Source organism: Ambystoma mexicanum, chromosome 4p (assembly GCF_040938575.1).
Source record: "Ambystoma mexicanum isolate Mex_15411 chromosome 4p, UKY_AmexF1_1, whole genome shotgun sequence".
In the NCBI taxonomy this organism is placed as follows: Eukaryota; Metazoa; Chordata; class Amphibia; order Caudata; family Ambystomatidae; genus Ambystoma; species Ambystoma mexicanum.
The window spans coordinates 34,972,714-34,991,855 of NC_090927.1; the positions used below are offsets into that span (position 1 = coordinate 34,972,714).

Here is a 19,142-nt window from a genome sequence, read left to right on the forward strand (position 1 = left end):
CGGCAAGGACAGCCACCCTGCTGGGTGAGTGACAGCTAGTCTGGAATGAATGGGAAAAAACTGTTTAAAAGCAGGTCTCTGGGACTTGGAAGGCAGAGTCGACCACTGGAACAAAAGAACCGAAGATGAGCTGAAGGAAGACGACTGCTGCAACTCCTGGACTGTTGGTTTGCCTGGTAAAGCCTGGTGAAGCCTTGCTGCAGGTCCGAATTGCCTGAAACTCCCTCAACAGAGAAGCCCCTTCAATGACGACTTTTCCCTTGAGCTGGTGGGAACAACCAACTCGCAAGCCACCTGGACACCGTCTCCATACTGGTCGAATTTTATTCAGAGTGCTGTTGAAAACCAGATAGCCAGTGAGAAGGATACCAGTTTGTGGACTTCAAGGCACTCACACCTTAAACCGACGTCTTGCTACAGCTTGTGGCTTCTTCCCTGGGCAGTGCAGAAACCTCCCGACATCCTCCTTCTTGTCCCCACGACTGAAGCTCAGGAACAGCGAGATCTGCAGGAACTGCCAGGAACAACTGCCTCAGCTACAGCTTTTCTTCATCCATAAGGTACTGTGCAAACACGGTGTGGAAATCCTTTCTGCCGCTGTGAATTTTTGTGAAACTTTCCCAACTTTGGAGTCTTGTTCGCTCCTAATCTGACATATTACTCTTTTTCTGACAAACTACTTTTAAGAACATTGGCAAAGACTTAACCGTTTACTACCAGAACTGTGCTATCCTATCCAAGACTTTGGCCCAGGACTATTGAATGGAAGTGCCTCCTGTAGTTTATAACCTTTGTCTTTCTACCCCTTTTGAAAGTTACTGAAGTGCCATTTTGCTCCCACTTCAGGGGGTGGGTGTGTGGGAGGTGAAGGCAGAGGAGGGGGTGGGTGGGGGTAGGGAGAGGAGGAGGGGTGGGTGGGGGTAGGGATAGGAGGTGGAGTGTGGGTGTGTGGAGGTAAGTAGAGGAGGGGGTAGGGAGAGGAGGGGGTGCATTGGTGGGGTTAGGGAGAAGAGGGAAGGGTGGGCGTGTGGGGGTAGGGAGAGGAGGGGGGTGGGGGTAAGGAGAGGAGTGGGGGTGGGTTGGGCTAGGGAGAGGACGGGGTGGGTGCCCGGAGCTAGGGAGAGAAGAAAGGGGGGTGGGTGGAGGTAGGGAGAGGAGAGGCATGGGAGGGGGGTAGGGAAAGGAGGGGCAGTGGGTGCATGGAGGTACAGAGGTGGGGGTGGGTGAGGGATAGGAAGAGGAGGGGTGTGGATGTGAGTAGGGAAAGGAGGGGGGTGGGTGGAAAGGAAGGAGTTAGGGAGAGAAGGGGGTGTGGGGTAGGGAGAGGAGGGTGTTTTGTGGATGGTGGGTAGGGCTATGAGGGGGTGGGTGGAGTATGAAGGGCGTGGGGGTAGGGAGAGGAGGGGTGAGGTACGGAGAGGAGGGTGCGGGTGGGTGTGAGGACAGTTTTTCTGAAGTCCAACTAAGGGCTTAGTAAAACCATTCAACTGAGGCAGTGCAAGACTCCACTCTTAGTATAAGGCTGTACCACCTGAGTTCATGGTAGCGTAGACAGAGCAGCCAGGCTTATCTTAGGAGGGAGAGAGGGCTGTAGAATCAGTACAAGTGAAATTGTAATACAAATGATCCAAAGAAACACTGAAACCCTATGTATTGTAAAAATAAAGGATTTATTTAAATACAAGTAGCCCAGATAAATCTAGGGGTAAGTAAGCACTCAAACATTACATAAAATCACAGTATAAAAACCCAATACTATACTTGAAAGTACACAGACCCAAACATAGACCATATTTGGAAAACCTAACAGTAGTCCTAGGGAAGCCTAAACCTTTTCATACACATTCAGTATAGGTCAAGCCTATTCTTGGGGAGTAAAAACCAATGGTTACTTTTTACAATTACATTCAGTAATGCAAGGGCAGTAGACTCTTCCAATTGTATAATGATTCTTAGCACAAATCACTTAATCAGTCAACTGGACAATATACTTTTGGTGAATAGTGAAACACTTATTCTAGGTGCAGTAAAAACCTATACCTACTTTTGTCATAATACACAGTTATGCTAGGTGAGTAAAACCTAAGGATGTAATATACAATTACAAGCGTAGGAATTGCAAAATGGATCGGGCTGATTGCGCTCAGATAAATTAATTACTTACCCTGTGTTAGCTGTGTGCCATCCAAAATAAGTTACAAGAGTTACTGCTTACCTCAGTCGGGGGTTCCCTGATTTCAAAAGCGCTTGTAATTGTAAAGAATCCAAAGTGGTGGGAACGATCTGAAGTCCACCCTCACAATCTCAATAGATCCAATGTTCAGACACAGCAGCAAATGCCTGTATCCCACAGATCCCCACTATTGATCTGCACTAAGTTAATCCTAGAAATTGCAAAATGGATCGGGCTGATTGCGCTCAGATAAATGAATCCAAGAATGATGAGCAATGTAAAAAGTAACAAAGTTCGATTGTGCAGTACAGTGGTTTAATCCACATATCAATTGAATGGTACAGCCTGGTACAGCCGACACGTGTTTCGACCCTTACATGGTCGTTTTCAAGACCTATTCCGAGAATTCCAGTCATTGAATCTTGGTAAATGTTGTTGAAAGGATGTATACTGTTCACACTGGTAATTCTTGCTAGCATACTCTTTTGCCTTAATATCAAAAGCTGCAGTATATTTGACACCAGCAGAGTCCAATTCAGGTAAACTGGTGTTGTTGTACCCTCTTCAAACTTCAAAAGCAAGCATGCATTGATCAATTGGATTGCGTCTATGTGGTCTAGAGGCGATGGGAGTAGAGATTGAAGTGGTATTGGGTTGAGTGGAATCAGGAGGGAAATGGGAGGGTAGAGAGAAGGGGGAGTTGGAGGAGACGTGGCTGAGAAGGAGAGGATTACAGATTAAAGGAGCAGGACAGCATTAGGGTAGTGATAGGATTGGAGCAATAGCGTGGGAAGGAAAAAGTCAAAATTCAGAATGCGAGAGTTTAAATATGGTTGAAATATGAGAATTGAAGATTGAACGTTGGATTAGAAAGACAATACTGAAATAGGGTTAGGTTAGGGGATTAAGAGGATTCAGTGGGAGCAGGATTTCAGGGTAGGTTTCAAAGGAGGTTTCAGGTTTGTATTCAGTTCAGTTCCATTTGGTTCAGTTTGTTTATATACTTACCTTCTTCCCCTTGCCCCCTCCGACCCCTGGCCCTCTTCAGGTCATTGGTCGTGGGCACCTCAATGCAGCTTGCTTGGTCTCCAATGCTGCAGCTCCCTGGTCACCAGGGATCTTTATACCAGGAATGTGTCACAATGGGAAACGTATCACATGTCATGATGACATCGCTTCAGTGTGGGTGATATCATGTGGCTCCTGATTGAAGGGGGGCGGGGAGCAAAACTAGAAGATGATCTACTACTGGCAAATCTACTGAAGATACACAGGCTATGTTTGAAACTGGATAGAAGGCTTGCTGGTTTATTGTACCCAGCCCCAGTGATGCTCCTTTTCGCTCCACTGTAGTTCAAGTCTCTCATGTGCACCCTCTGATGTCTTCCTGTCCTCTACACCTTGTGACATCACAGAGCTATACCAGTGACATCATCAGTGTTCTGCTAGCCTGATACTGCTGAATAGACATGGAGACATTCTAATGTATTTTAATTAATGGACACTTCCCAGACATCATTTACAGTGAATGCCTCTACAGTCACTGTCCCATCTTCTCTTATCACATAGTTTGTTTGTTTGATTGTTTGTTTATTTATTTATTTATTGTTAAGGATCTGCCTCCATGCGCTGCTGGTGTAATGAGTTTGATGACGTTTCAAACTGTTCTGCCAGTGGTGTTGCTCCCTAATCTGTACTAACCATGAAACACACTCTCTTCCAGGGAATCCCACACTTTTGTGCCTAAATATACAGAATAAAAGTTATCCACGCACAGAAAATCCGAAATTCAGTTTCTGTGCTGTCCCTTTCTTTTACATGTACTGACTTTTTGGCTGTTTTATATCAAATCTATTCATAAAGCTCTTGTGCACCTGATCAGCCTCTTTGCACAAGTGCACTGGCAAAACTAGGGAGAGGATGCACTCACATCCAGACCTGGAAACCAATTCCAAGCTTCATCTTGTGGCTGCTTCATATCCACTTAATATACCTCAATGTGGACAAGGTTCTTTTTGGGAGAAAACTGACCAATTTCCTCTCCTAGGCAGGGAAATGGCTTAAGGGACTTGCACCGAAAAAGCCAGTGTCCCCTCCATCCCACTTTATTACACGCTAGTTCCTACATATTTATGTTTCCAAAATCCCTCCCTGGTGATATGGTGGAGAAGGTGTGTGTGGGACTCACTTCACCCCTCCTGCTTCTACATGGGGGCCTTGGTTGTCCACTAGTTTCTAGTTCAGCCCATCTCAGTCTCTGGCAGCACAGATCCCCTCTCCCTGGTGGCCCTGTGTTTCCTTCTTTCAGGTAATAGTTGTGATGTTGGGTCTCTAACCTCAGGGCCAGCTGAAGATGAGGACCAATGTTAAGGTTTTCGTATGTATCGAGTGTATAGAGGGCATCCTAACAGCCAAAGGGTCATTGGGAACTGTGAAGTATTTAAGAATAAAATGACAATTTGTAGAATGAGATCGATGAATAGGTGACCCAAAGCAAAGGAAAAAGTAAATGAAAGGATGAAAAGCAGGCATAAAGCAATTTATAGAAGTATTATTGACAAATGATTCCGAAAAGACAAACCCATTAGAACCAAAATATTGAACTCAATTCTCAAATGAAGGGAAAGCAACACAGAAAAAATGCATTTTAAAAATCCTCTGGAGAGAAGAATGCTGCGCGACTGAGATTCACAGCCAGGGAGCAGAGGCTAAAGCCTGATTGCGGTATTTGGCATGGTTAAAACAATGGATATAGGGCCCGATTCATGGAATTTGTTGCACAGTTCAAAGTGACTTTGCACTGCTGAAAAGTGACTTTGCACTGCCGACAAAACCCTGATTCATGGAACTGTGCAAAGTGTATTTTATTTTATTTATTTTTTTTTTTTTTTACAACGGGCCTAATACCATACCTGAGTTCGGTTTCTAAGCGCAGATCCTGGATTCAAACCTCTGTGGCTCTCCGTGGTCTTGCTTCCAAGACCAGCGTGTTGCCTCTGTGCTATCCTCCTTTCAGCGCAGGGCAGGGCTATCCTCCTTTCGCAGGGCAAAGTCAGTGCAAAGCTCATTTTGTACTGCAGAAATGACTTTGCACTGACTGTTAATAAAGATTTTATTCTTGTGCAATTTTCCCTCCAATTATGGACCAACCCAAACGTTTTGCTTTTGTTTGGCTCTACTATCCTGACTTTTTCCAGTGGAGCACAGCCTTCAGCTGAACTCCCCTGGGCTTTTCCTCACTTGTTATGGGAAAACTGACACATCCTTTAGACTGTCAGTGCTGGGAAACTATGCTTCGCTTAGTCTTTGACTATGTTGCCATTTCTTGGTACCTTTTTAACAGTGCTCAATGTACCTTCCAGTACCATGTAATGGGGTTCCTTTTTGATGTATGATCCTAGACACCCTCAAAGGATTTTTAGGTAATTGTACGAGTGTCCCTGGGAAGAGTGTTTACCGCGTTTGGCTCAAGGATGAGGCCAGGTCAGAAAATTGGCGAGCCACAATGTCTTTTGTTCTGTCCCTTGCCTTCACCTAGGTCGATTAACCAGGGTTTTCCCCATTTGGACATGCAGCCTCCCGCGAAAACTTTCTCTTTCGTGAGCTTTTGCCTGTCACATGTGTGTGCTCAGGAAGAGGGTTGGGACTGCCTAGTCCCAATCCGCACTACTGATGCCAGGATGTCTAGAGTGCCTGGATGACTGAGACCACCGTGCACTGTGATTGATCCATGTCTGGGATGCCTGCAAGAGAACAGATCTTCGATTGGAAGTCCTCGATGTTGGCGCAAAGCGAATTTTAGATAAGAGAACGGGCTCTGCATCCATTGCAGGTCAATCACCTAAGTTCTCACCAAACTACAGAAGGAGCCAAGCCCCCTGAATGAAGAAACAGACTTGTGAAACAGCTGAAAATGCTTTGGAAGGTTTTGGCACCATTTGCCCTCTGCTGTCCTGTCGGATCTCCACTTTCTTCATTGTACCAGAAGGCCTGCCAAGGCACTTCGCCCTTTGGAGTAGTGGAAACAACTACTCTTGGTGTCCCCTGCTTACCTACCGAACAAGCACTTGTGATTCCTGCATCACTACCGGTTGGTCATCTTCACTGTAGACCCCTTGCTGTTCTGCTCTACTGTGCCCTGAAGCTCACTGAACCGGAATTTTCTTCAAACCTCTTTTGGAAGCTGAGAAAAGGCAACTGTCCCTTCACAGGCGATCATTCTCCACTGGAGCCGCCGAGACCCTCAAAACTGCAGAACTCAAACCTACGAGCGACCTCGACTAAACTGGCAAAGTTTGATCTGGACTCTGCCGAGGGTCGGTGAGTACTTGCATAACTTGCTGGTGGCCCCCTGGCACAGCCGATCATTTTTACACACAAGTATCCCATAAAGGTATTCGAACCCGGCTGGGTTAGCCTGCGCTCCCTAGCTACTCTCCCCTATTGAATATTGCTTTGCCGCCAAGTCAGGGCCTACACGAATAGTGGGAACCAATTCTTCATCACCTCGAGCCCCTTCCTGACTTGCTACAGCCCCTCCAAGTAGACCGTCTTTCTGCTTCATCTGCGCGATCATGCTTATTTACGCACAACCGTACTGTTGAGCAGAAGAGTTCACTCTTCGTAGGCCTGAACTCGAAAGATAGGTAACACACCCTGAAGAATTGCTGACTGCTATCTTTGTGCTAATTTAACCCTTTCTTTACAGGTTGTGGTTGCAGTTATCACTATAATTCAGTAGGAATCGTAATGTGTATATACTGTATAGATTAAGGATTTCTGTGATCATTGTTTTTCTCATTGCTAAAGTTAGTTGTGTCTATTTGGTCCGGCGGACAATAAATGTATAGATATTTTTTATATACACTTGTCTAAGAGAAATGAGTGCTTTGTTGATGTGTGTGGTCATTGTGGGCTTCCGATCATGCTCTCCCCTCCTGAGACTTAGTCTTGACTGCCTGCCATGTTAACTAGATTGGTCTGGCTTGTCCAGAAGGTTCCCCTGTTTCACTAAACTGAGGGTGGCCTCCTAAACCTCTGCCCACCAGGTCAGAGTTTAGAAATCCATCTTAACAAGTGTCATCTGCATAACATTGAAAATTGGAGCAGAAAGTGGTAATGCAGTGGGTAAGAGGTGCCAGGTAGTGGTTGAAGAGCCAGGGAGAGAGGTTAGACCCCTTGGAAACACCACAAGTAGAGCGAAAGATAGAAAGACACCAGTTGTATCTGAGAGGGGCGGTCAGTGAGAAAGGAGGTCAACCAGGCCAGGGCCTGATCAGTAATACCAAGGTTGTCACAGAGGCGATTGAGCAGGATGGCATGGTTGACCGTGTCAAAAGAAGAGGATAGATAGAGGAGAATGAGGACAGAAGGAAGATTAGAGTCAAGAATAGAGAGCAAGTCTTCATGAGTGTTGAGGAGAGCAGTTTCTGTGCTTCTGCCAGCTCAGAAGCTAAACTGGTGGTCATGGAGAAAACCAACAGATTCAGTATGGAGATTAAGCTGGGAGATGGCCAGCTTTTCCAAGAGTTTGCCCAGGAAAGGAGTAATGGGGATCAGGTCATAGTTATCCGGAGACGAAGGATTGGCTGAGGGATTCTTTAGAGTGGTCGCAACAAAATGCTTGAGGAGGCACTGGAAGTTCCAGTGGCAAAGGAATGATTGCAGAAATTGGCCAAGGCTGGAGCCAGGGTGTCTATGTGGTCCTTGATGGTTCTGGATGAGCAGGGGAGAACCTGCTTTGACGAGACTTTCATGGATCAGACTTGTCTAGAAACATCGTCAGAGGAAAGGAGGAGAAAGGAGGAGGAGAGACGGCCTCAGACAGGCCAGGAGTGGTAGTGGAGGAAGAAGAGGCGGTAAAGGAAGAGAGTTTGGACAGGATGCATTGAGTTTTACTAGTGAAATGAGAGGCCAAGGCCGTGCAGAGGGCCTGGGAGTGAACAGGAGAGGTAGAGACTGTAGCAGGATTGGCCAGCTCCATATAGATTTTGAAAGGTTTGGCCAAGCTGTTAAATGCTGCAGAGATGCAGGCTTGGATGTAAGCTCTCTTCCCAGTATGGACAGAGAGTCTGTATTGCTTTGAAGCAGGCAGCAGGCCAGTTTGTCAGGGAGTGCCCCTGATGCCCTACACGTCCTTCCTGCTGCCCTACACTTGTCCCTGTTCCCGATCATGGCAGGATCCTCATCTAAACCACCGGCAAGGATTTAAATACGGATGCTGGTGCTATTATAATACTGTCCTGATTTATTGTCCTGGTGCTGACAATGATGACGACTAACTGATCACTTACCCCCTGCACCCCGCTGTCCCCCGCAGGAGTTCCCAGGCACCCGGGAAGAGGCTGAGTTGGAGGAATTTGTCTGACTCCTCATGGAAGCTGCTTTGACCAACTCCGTGTTGGTGCAAGAACTGTCGGAAGCTTCAGGAATGGATGAGTGCTTCAAACTGCTGAGGAATGTCATCGCAAAAGGTGACTTGAAATGGGCGTTGTCTGGTCTTGATAAGCCCACACAGGGGGGCTGCATGTTACCTGAGCAGCTCTGGAAGGTCAGGAGTGTACTCACGCTTACCGATGATGGACTGTTGCTGAGGCGTACGAAGGTAGTGATCCATTCCACGCTCATTTCACAAGTGGTTGAATTGGCACACCAGAGCTACCAGAACCCCACAAAGACAAAGTCACGACTGCGAATGAAGGTGTGGTTTCCAGGTTTAGGAGACGTAGTTGATCAGTTTGTAAAGAAATGGTCTCATCCCGGTGCAACGTGAGCTGCAGATTAAATCCATGCCGTGTAGCTGTCGTCCATGGGAGATGGGCCCTGTGTGCTGGGTTCTCCTAATTCGTTTGTGCATTGCTTGCCATCTCGTGGCATGTCCAAGATGGCTGCCGCCTTTTTTCTTCCTACAAAGGCTGCCTGACTGTGTGTGCTTCTGACTCCCTGAACAGTGATTGGGCCTTGGTGTAGCTAAAGTGGCCTATCGGGGACTAGCAGGCTTTATCAAAGGCCCACTTTCTAAGGCCCTGTCTATTCTGCTGTCCATTGCCTGGCCGGGCCTGGGTGCCCTCTCTACACCTCCTCTCACGCTTCATATGTTACCGGGATCATACAGTAAGAAACGGTACACCTAACACTTCTCTGCAAGTCATTTGCTTTAAATATCCTCATTGACCCTTTCCTACACACCGGGACTGGTCAACCTCTCACTCCTTCTCATTCTGGACTTCCAACTTAACTATCATTGCCCAAGCACTAATTGTTTTCACCGGCCTTAGTTGAAAATCAAACTTAGCCTGCCTGTTGTTTCATGTGTTAGCCTGCATGATCTGAAAATCTATTTTAACCTGCCCCTGTCCCCTGTGTGACCACTGCTTTCATCTGCCTTGCCACTTTGTTCGAATTGTGCTGTGCCACATTTTTCAAATTTGTGCTGTGCACAATGACCACTGAGCTTTACCTGCTGTGCTTTTCCTGCCATAGCTCTCGTCTACTCTACTTCACCCCCCCTTTTTTGTCTCCCCTCCCTACCTCCTTTCTTCCCTCATTTCCTGCTCACCTGCTTCTCTCTCCCCCGCCCCTCTACTTCAGGTACGGTGATCTCTGTCTCTCCTATCTTTTCCAACTGCTTCTCTATCGACTACCCTTCCCTTCTCACTAAGTTTGGTAGGCAGAAGTTCAAAAAGGATATCCTGGTCTCCAGCCCAGGCCTCCCGATCTCTTATACCCACACCAGCGCTTCCTCTAGACAGACTCTCACTCACATCCTCTTTGTCGTTCCTTCACCTTTGCTATTCAAGTGACATTCCTACCCCCTTTCTATTTCCCTGTAGCCAGCGTCTAGATGCCCGTGGGGTACGTGCGCTGCTACAAATGTACAAATGAATGAAAAATAAATTAAATAAATAAATAAACACACCTAATCTCACCATCTTGGAGAGTCAATAGATTGGGAGGCATTACAGCATTCCCATCACCAAACCTTTCCCAGCAACCCAGCCTCACCCCAGCATTACCACCACCCAATCTGGGTCCAGCACCACCTCATCACCTACCACCTAACTTCACGCCGGTACTACCTCAGCCTTCAAACTCACCTAGCACTCAACCCAACCCTACAGCCTGCTCACAGCACCTCAACAAACATTTTCAGCCCAATGAGTTACCCCTTAGCCTTGCCTCAGCACCTGTACCACCAAGCCCCAGTACATCACCCTAGTGCCTCCACCACCCATCCCTAAGCCCAGCATGTCAGTACCACCTCACCCTGAAACCTCACCCATGGCCCCCACCATCCAACCCTCGCAGTATCTCATCCCAATGCCCGTTCCAAACACCCCAGCCTCTCACGACGACACCCGCACCACTCAACCTCACACTGGGCCCTCACCCCTGTGACACTACATCCTAGATCACCGTAGCACCTCATCACAGTGCCCCATCACCCAACTCCCCCAAGCACTGCAACACAGCTCACCTGCCACTCAAACTCCCCAGCATCTCACGACGGCACCCCCACCACTCAACCTCACACTGGGCCCTCACCCCTGTGACACTGCATCCTGCATCACCGTAGCACCTCATCACAGTGCCCCATCACCCAACTCCGCAAGCACTGCAACACAGCTCACCTGCCACTCAACCTCCCCAGCATTTCACGACGGCACCCGCACCACTCAACCACACACTGGGCCCTCACCCCTGTGAAACTGCATCCTGCATGACCGTAGCACCTCATCACAGTGCCCCATCACCCAACTCCCCCAAGCACTGCAACACAGCTCACCTGCCACTCAACCTCCCCAGCATCTCATGACGGCACCCCCACCACTCAACCGCACACTGGGCCCTCACCCCTGTGACACTGCATCCTGCATCACCGTAGCACCTCATCACAGTGCCACATCACCCAACTCCCCCAAGCACAGCAACACAGCTCAGCTGCCACTCAACCTCCCCAGCATCGCACAATGGCACCCCCACCCCTCAACCTCACACTGGGCCCTCACCCCTGTGACACTGCATCCTGCATCACCGTAGCACCTCATCACAGTGCCCCATCACCCAACTCCCCAAGCACTGCAACATAGCTCACCTGCCACTCAACCTCCCCAGCATTTCACGACGGCACCCGCACCACTCAACCGCACACTGGGCCCTCACCCCTGTGACACTGCATCCTGCATCACCGTAGCACCTTATCACAGTGCCCCATCACCCAACTCCCCCAAGCACTGCAACACAGCTCACCTGCCACTCAACCTCCCCAGCATCTCATGTCGGCACCCCCACCACTCAACCGCACACTGGGCCCTCACCCCTGTGACACTGCATCCCGCATCACCGTAGCACCTCATTACAGTGCCACATCACCCAACTCCCCCAAGCACTGCAACACAGCTCAGCTGCCACTCAAACTCCCCAGCATCGCACAATGGCACCCCCACCATTCAACCTCACACTGGGCCCACACACCTGTGACACTGCATCCTGCATCACCGTAGCACCTCATCACAGTGCCCCATCACCCAACTCCCCCAAGCACTGCAACACAGCTCACCTGCCACTCAAACTCGCCAGCATCTTACGACGGCACCCGCACCACTCAACCGCACACTGGTCCCTCACCCCTGTGACACTGCATCCTGCATCACCGTAGCACCTCATCACTGTCCCTCATCACCCAACTCCCCCAAGCACTGCAACACAGCTCAGCTGCCACTCAAACTCCCAGCATCTCACGACAGCACCTGCACCACTCAACCTCACACTGGGCCCTCATCCCAGTGACACTGCATCCTGCATCACCGTAGCACCTCATCACAGTGCCCCATCACCCAACTCCCCCAAGCACTGCAACACAGTTCACCTGCCACTCAACCTCCCCAACATCTCACGACAGCACCCGCACCACTCAATCTCACACTGGGCCCTCACCCCTGTGACACTGCATCCTGCATCACTGTAGCACCTCATCACAGTGCCCCATCACCCAACTCCCCCAAGCACTGCAACACAGCTCACCTGCCACTCAAACTCCCCAGCATCTCATGAAGGAACCCGCACCACTCAACCGCACACTGGGCCCTCACCCCTGTGACACTGCATCCTGCATCACCGTAGCACCTCATCACAGTGCCACATCACCCAACTCCCCCAAGCACTGCAACACAGTTCACCTGCCACTCAACCTCCCCAGCATCTCATGACAGCACCCGCACCACTCAACCGCACACTGGGCCCTCACCCCTGTGACACTGCATCCCGCATCACCGTAGCACCTCATTACAGTGCCACATCACCCAACTCCCCCAAGCACTGCAACACAGCTCAGCTGCCACTCAAACTCCCCAGCATCGCACAATGGCACCCCCACCATTCAACCTCACACTGGGCCCACACACCTGTGACACTGCATCCTGCATCACCGTAGCACCTCATCACAGTGCCCCATCACCCAACTCCCCCAAGCACTGCAACACAGCTCACCTGCCACTCAAACTCCCCAGCATCTCACGACGGCACCCCCACCACTCAACCTCACACTGGGCCCTCACCCCTGTGACACTGCATCCTGCATCACCGTAGCACCTCATCACAGTGCCCCATCACCCAACTCCGCAAGCACTGCAACACAGCTCACCTGCCACTCAACCTCCCCAGCATTTCACGACGGCACCCGCACCACTCAACCACACACTGGGCCCTCACCCCTGTGAAACTGCATCCTGCATGACCGTAGCACCTCATCACAGTGCCCCATCACCCAACTCCCCCAAGCACTGCAACACAGCTCACCTGCCACTCAACCTCCCCAGCATCTCATGACGGCACCCCCACCACTCAACCGCACACTGGGCCCTCACCCCTGTGACACTGCATCCTGCATCACCGTAGCACCTCATCACAGTGCCACATCACCCAACTCCCCCAAGCACAGCAACACAGCTCAGCTGCCACTCAACCTCCCCAGCATCGCACAATGGCACCCCCACCCCTCAACCTCCCACTGGGCCCTCACCCCTGTGACACTGCATCCTGCATCACCGTAGCACCTCATCACAGTGCCCCATCACCCAACTCCCCAAGCACTGCAACACAGCTCACCTGCCACTCAACCTCCCCAGCATTTCACGACGGCACCCGCACCACTCAACCGCACACTGGGCCCTCACCCCTGTGACACTGCATCCTGCATCACCGTAGCACCTTATCACAGTGCCCCATCACCCAACTCCCCCAAGCACTGCAACACAGCTCACCTGCCACTCAACCTCCCCAGCATCTCATGTCGGCACCCCCACATCTCAACCGCACACTGGGCCCTCACCCCTGTGACACTGCATCCCGCATCACCGTAGCACCTCATTACAGTGCCACATCACCCAACTCCCCCAAGCACTGCAACACAGTTCACCTGCCACTCAACCTCCCCAACATCTCACGACAGCACCCGCACCACTCAATCTCACACTGGGCCCTCACCCCTGTGACACTGCATCCTGCATCACTGTAGCACCTCATCACAGTGCCCCATCACCCAACTCCCCCAAGCACTGCAACACAGCTCACCTGCCACTCAAACTCCCCAGCATCTCATGAAGGAACCCGCACCACTCAACCGCACACTGGGCCCTCACCCCTGTGACACTGCATCCTGCATCACCGTAGCACCTCATCACAGTGCCACATCACCCAACTCCCCCAAGCACTGCAACACAGTTCACCTGCCACTCAACCTCCCCAGCATCTCATGACAGCACCCGCACCACTCAACCGCACACTGGGCCCTCACCCCTGTGACACTGCATCCCGCATCACCGTAGCACCTCATTACAGTGCCACATCACCCAACTCCCCCAAGCACTGCAACACAGCTCAGCTGCCACTCAAACTCCCCAGCATCGCACAATGGCACCCCCACCATTCAACCTCACACTGGGCCCACACACCTGTGACACTGCATCCTGCATCACCGTAGCACCTCATCACAGTGCCCCATCACCCAACTCCCCCAAGCACTGCAACACAGCTCACCTGCCACTCAAACTCCCCAGCATCTCACGACGGCACCCCCACCACTCAACCTCACACTGGGCCCTCACCCCTGTGACACTGCATCCTGCATCACCGTAGCACCTCATCACAGTGCCCCATCACCCAACTCCGCAAGCACTGCAACACAGCTCACCTGCCACTCAACCTCCCCAGCATTTCACGACGGCACCCGCACCACTCAACCACACACTGGGCCCTCACCCCTGTGAAACTGCATCCTGCATGACCGTAGCACCTCATCACAGTGCCCCATCACCCAACTCCCCCAAGCACTGCAACACAGCTCACCTGCCACTCAACCTCCCCAGCATCTCATGACGGCACCCCCACCACTCAACCGCACACTGGGCCCTCACCCCTGTGACACTGCATCCTGCATCACCGTAGCACCTCATCACAGTGCCACATCACCCAACTCCCCCAAGCACAGCAACACAGCTCAGCTGCCACTCAACCTCCCCAGCATCGCACAATGGCACCCCCACCCCTCAACCTCCCACTGGGCCCTCACCCCTGTGACACTGCATCCTGCATCACCGTAGCACCTCATCACAGTGCCCCATCACCCAACTCCCCAAGCACTGCAACACAGCTCACCTGCCACTCAACCTCCCCAGCATTTCACGACGGCACCCGCACCACTCAACCGCACACTGGGCCCTCACCCCTGTGACACTGCATCCTGCATCACCGTAGCACCTTATCACAGTGCCCCATCACCCAACTCCCCCAAGCACTGCAACACAGCTCACCTGCCACTCAACCTCCCCAGCATCTCATGTCGGCACCCCCACATCTCAACCGCACACTGGGCCCTCACCCCTGTGACACTGCATCCCGCATCACCGTAGCACCTCATTACAGTGCCACATCACCCAACTCCCCCAAGCACTGCAACACAGCTCAGCTGCCACTCAAACTCCCCAGCATCACACAATGGCACCCCCACCATTCAACCTCACACTGGGCCCACACACCTGTGACACTGCATCCTGCATCACCGTAGCACCTCATCACAGTGCCCCATCACCCAACTCCCCCAAGCACTGCAACACAGCTCACCTGCCACTCAAACTCACCAGCATCTTACGACGGCACCCGCACCACTCAACCGCACACTGGTCCCTCACCCCTGTGACACTGCATCCTGCATCACCGTAGCACCTCATCACTGTCCCTCATCACCCAACTCCCCCAAGCACTGCAACACAGCTCAGCTGCCACTCAAACTCCCAGCATCTCACGACAGCACCTGCACCACTCAACCTCACACTGGGCCCTCATCCCAGTGACACTGCATCCTGCATCACCGTAGCACCTCATCACAGTGCCCCATCACCCAACTCCCCCAAGCACTGCAACACAGTTCACCTGCCAATCAACCTCCCCAGCATCTCACGACAGCACCCGCACCACTCAATCTCACACTGGGCCCTCACCCCTGTGACACTGCATCCTGCATCACTGTAGCACCTCATCACAGTGCCCCATCACCCAACTCCCCCAAGCACTGCAACACAGCTCACCTGCCACTCAAACTCCCCAGCATCTCATGAAGGAACCCGCACCACTCAACCGCACACTGGGCCCTCACCCCTGTGACACTGCATCCTGCATCACCGTAGCACCTCATCACAGTGCCACATCACCCAACTCCCCCAAGCACTGCAACACAGTTCACCTGCCACTCAACCTCCCCAGCATCTCATGACAGCACCCGCACCACTCAACCTCACAATGGGCCTTCACCCCTGTGACACTGAATCCTGCATCACCGTAGCACCTCATCACAGTGCTCCATCACCCAACTCCCCCAAGCACTGCAACACAGCTCACCTGCTGTTAGGCGGAAACCTGTGCAGTTCCCTCTGGGACCACTGCAAAAGATTTAGGACTACAGGTATTTGGCAGTAAACCCACTTGGTAGCAGTCTGTACCACACAGATTCACTTGGTAGCTGTGGCTGAGCAGTCAGACTTCCCTCAAGAAGAGTTAGGCAGTATGTGGAGTATACACGATAGGGCAATCTACACAGTAGAACAAGCAAACACGGAACAAGGCTTTGGTGTAAAGATATAAAGGTATTTATTTATAACCACACATCTATAGAAAACACTCTGGCACTAATACGGCAAACAACTTCAATCCAATTACTATACAAAGAAAAAGATCAATCCCCCTAACAATAGTTGGACAAGTCTAGGTTCACCGGCATCACTTATTTTCAGACAGAGGTGTATGCTTTAACCTAAATGGCACTCTAGTATTCGTTAGGACGGGAGAGAAAAATAAGGCAGGTTATGAAGTCAACTCGGTACCAATACTTTACGGACAAATTCAAGGCAAGTAAGGCAGGGTCTACTGTAGATCACAAAGTTCAGAGGCCAGGCCCACTCGGAGAGAGGCAAGGCGATATGTCCCAAAAAGTGTCTCAGTGGAAATGCGCTTCGAGTCTTTATCGCAAATTGTTATGGAAGATTGGACCAGTTCAGAACAACACGTTAAAGAAAGCTTGGAGGCGACCCAATGGAAAGGCGAGGATTAAGACACCTCACTCTATCCGGCAGAAAGGGAAGCCAGGCGGACACGGTACCTTGTTTGTGGAGAGACAGCTCCGGCGGGGGCAGTTGTTCCTGGTGGTGGATGCACGTCGGGTCTTTGCCAAGAGTAGAGATGATCTTGCGTCGAAGAAAAGTGAAGCCCGGTGCACCACCAGGGAAGAGACCAGCCGCGGAGTGCTCCGTCACAAGGCAACACCTTTTGGTCGCGGTACAGGGGTAGTGGCTATCCGGTTGCCGAGGTGCTCTGCACGGGCAATTCGACCACTGCGTCCTGGAGCGAAGAAAAAGCAAAGGGGACTGCTTGTTCCCACCAGTCAGGGGAAGAGACTCTCCGGCAGGGAGATCTCCTCTGTCATCGGGAAGTGGTGAGTCGGTTCCGCAGGGCTCCACCGGAGGTGTCGTCGTTGCAGGTTGGCTCAGCTTTACCCTCGTCGTATTCTTAGGTCCTATGGCGACTTCTAAAGATCCAGTCCCAAAAGCCCTGCTTTTATGCAGAAAACCCCCATTCATTCAGCCTAGCTGTCAATCAAAACACGCTAAGTGGTGAGCGGGGCGGCTCACCACTTGGGCCAATCACACTAGAGTGCGACCGGAGTTGGCAAGGCAACTCGGTCCAGGGTGCCTAAACCCCCTTCCACACCCCTGTGGTAACCCAGACAGAATGGCACCACTTTGGAGGGTCTCTGTAAAGAGCCCGCCAAAAGTGGAACAAAGGGCTCGACCTTTGGTTTAGGAGTCACAGAGACGAACACAGACGCCATTTTACAAACTGAGTTCTGGCAGAAAATACCATCCGATAGACCTATTTAAGATAAGTAAATTGGTGGTATGTTAGAGGTTAACGAGAGAAAAAGTATTAATCTCCAACATAGGGAAGAATCCCATAGGGTTATATTCGGGGTCGAATAAAGCAAGTAGTTTCCACTGCCACCAGCCAAAACTCGACGAGGGGGGACGGGACAGTGCCCCCTCGAATAACAGACCCAGGAGAAATCGAATTACCCTTACTAGTACGTTCACAATAGGATGGTTTGTACTAGTACTGTTAGTAAATTTAGGTCTAGTAAAGCCAATGGTGACTTTACATGCCCGGGGAGACAGTAGTCAGTCCCCGGGTATGGAGTCTATGATGGAGGTCCGCTAGGACGCCCCAGTGCTACGGCACAGAGGGTGCGTTGTAACACACATAGTAAAACATATGAGACCCTATGGAGTAAAAGACCCCATAGCCCATAGAACACATGGACATTCAAAGGAATTACACACATTCATGTCCAAGAGTGGGAGAAAAAGAGTCTCACTCTTGGCAGGATGGAAAAAAAAAACTCCAGAAATCCAGCAAAGCTGCTGGGGGACTCACTAGGTTAGGAAATTCAGCCTAAACAGAGAATTCTCCCTAACACTCGCCCCCCCCCCAGACTAAGGGACAGGAGGATTTAATCCACTCCTGGATGAATCTCATACCTCTATTTGATGACATACATCCTAGAGAGACCATCAGCATTTTGGTGGTGACATCCTGACCTGTGCTCAATGGTGAAATCAAACCCTTGCAGGCAGATCGACCATCTCAATAGTTTCGGGTTTTCCCCTTTCATTTGCATTAACCATCTCAAGGGTTGGTGGTCAGTCTGAATGACAAAAGTAGAACCATACAAGTACAACCTAAACTTCTTCAGAGCCCACACGATAGAAAAGCACTCTCTTTCGATTGTTGCCCACCTTGTTTCAGGATCCTTCAGCTTGCGGCTGATGAAGCAAACGGGGTGCTCCCTACCTTTCCCATCCAGTTGACTGAGTACGGCACCTTTTCCTACATTTGAAGCATCTGTCTGCACAATGAAGTGTTGGCGGTAATCAGGAGCTCTGAGTACTGGGGCTTGGCAAAGAGGCTTTTTCAGGTTTTCAAAAGCCTGATTGCACTCCTCGTTCCATCCAACCTTTTTAGGAAATTTGGGCGAGGAGATGACATTCAGTGGAGAAGCTATGGTCCCATAGTTCTCGATGAAATTCCTGTAATACCCAGTGAGGCCTAGGAAGGCTCTCACTTGGGTTTGAGTAGTAGGTGTTGTCCAATTTTGCACAGCGTCAATCTTACTGAGCAAAGGCCTTATTTCTCCACCTCCTACCTCATGTCCAAGATAGACTACCTTACTCTGTCCAATTTGGCATTTACTTGCCTTTATGGTCAGATTGGCTCGTCCAAGAGCCTGCAAAACATCTCTCAGGTGGGTTACATGTTCTTCCCAGGAATTGCTGAACACTGCTATGTCATCCAAGTATGCCATGCAGAAGCCCTCCATCCCGTTCAGAACCTGATTTACCATCCGTTGAAACGTAGCAGGTGCATT

At 50.8% G+C, this 19,142-nt stretch overlaps 1 protein-coding gene across 1 annotated transcript in view; it reads right to left on the reverse strand.

The window, feature by feature from the left end:
• LOC138452717 (olfactory receptor 2K2-like) overlaps window positions 1-6,150 on the reverse strand; it is a 162,931-nt gene extending 156,781 nt beyond the window's left edge. Inside the window, exon 1 of the mRNA XM_069605066.1 lies at window positions 6,070-6,150. Within this exon, the coding sequence (XP_069461167.1) occupies window positions 6,070-6,150 (81 nt within the window). The remainder of the gene's footprint in view (window positions 1-6,069) is intronic.
• Between the last annotated feature and the right edge of the window lie 12,992 nt (window positions 6,151-19,142).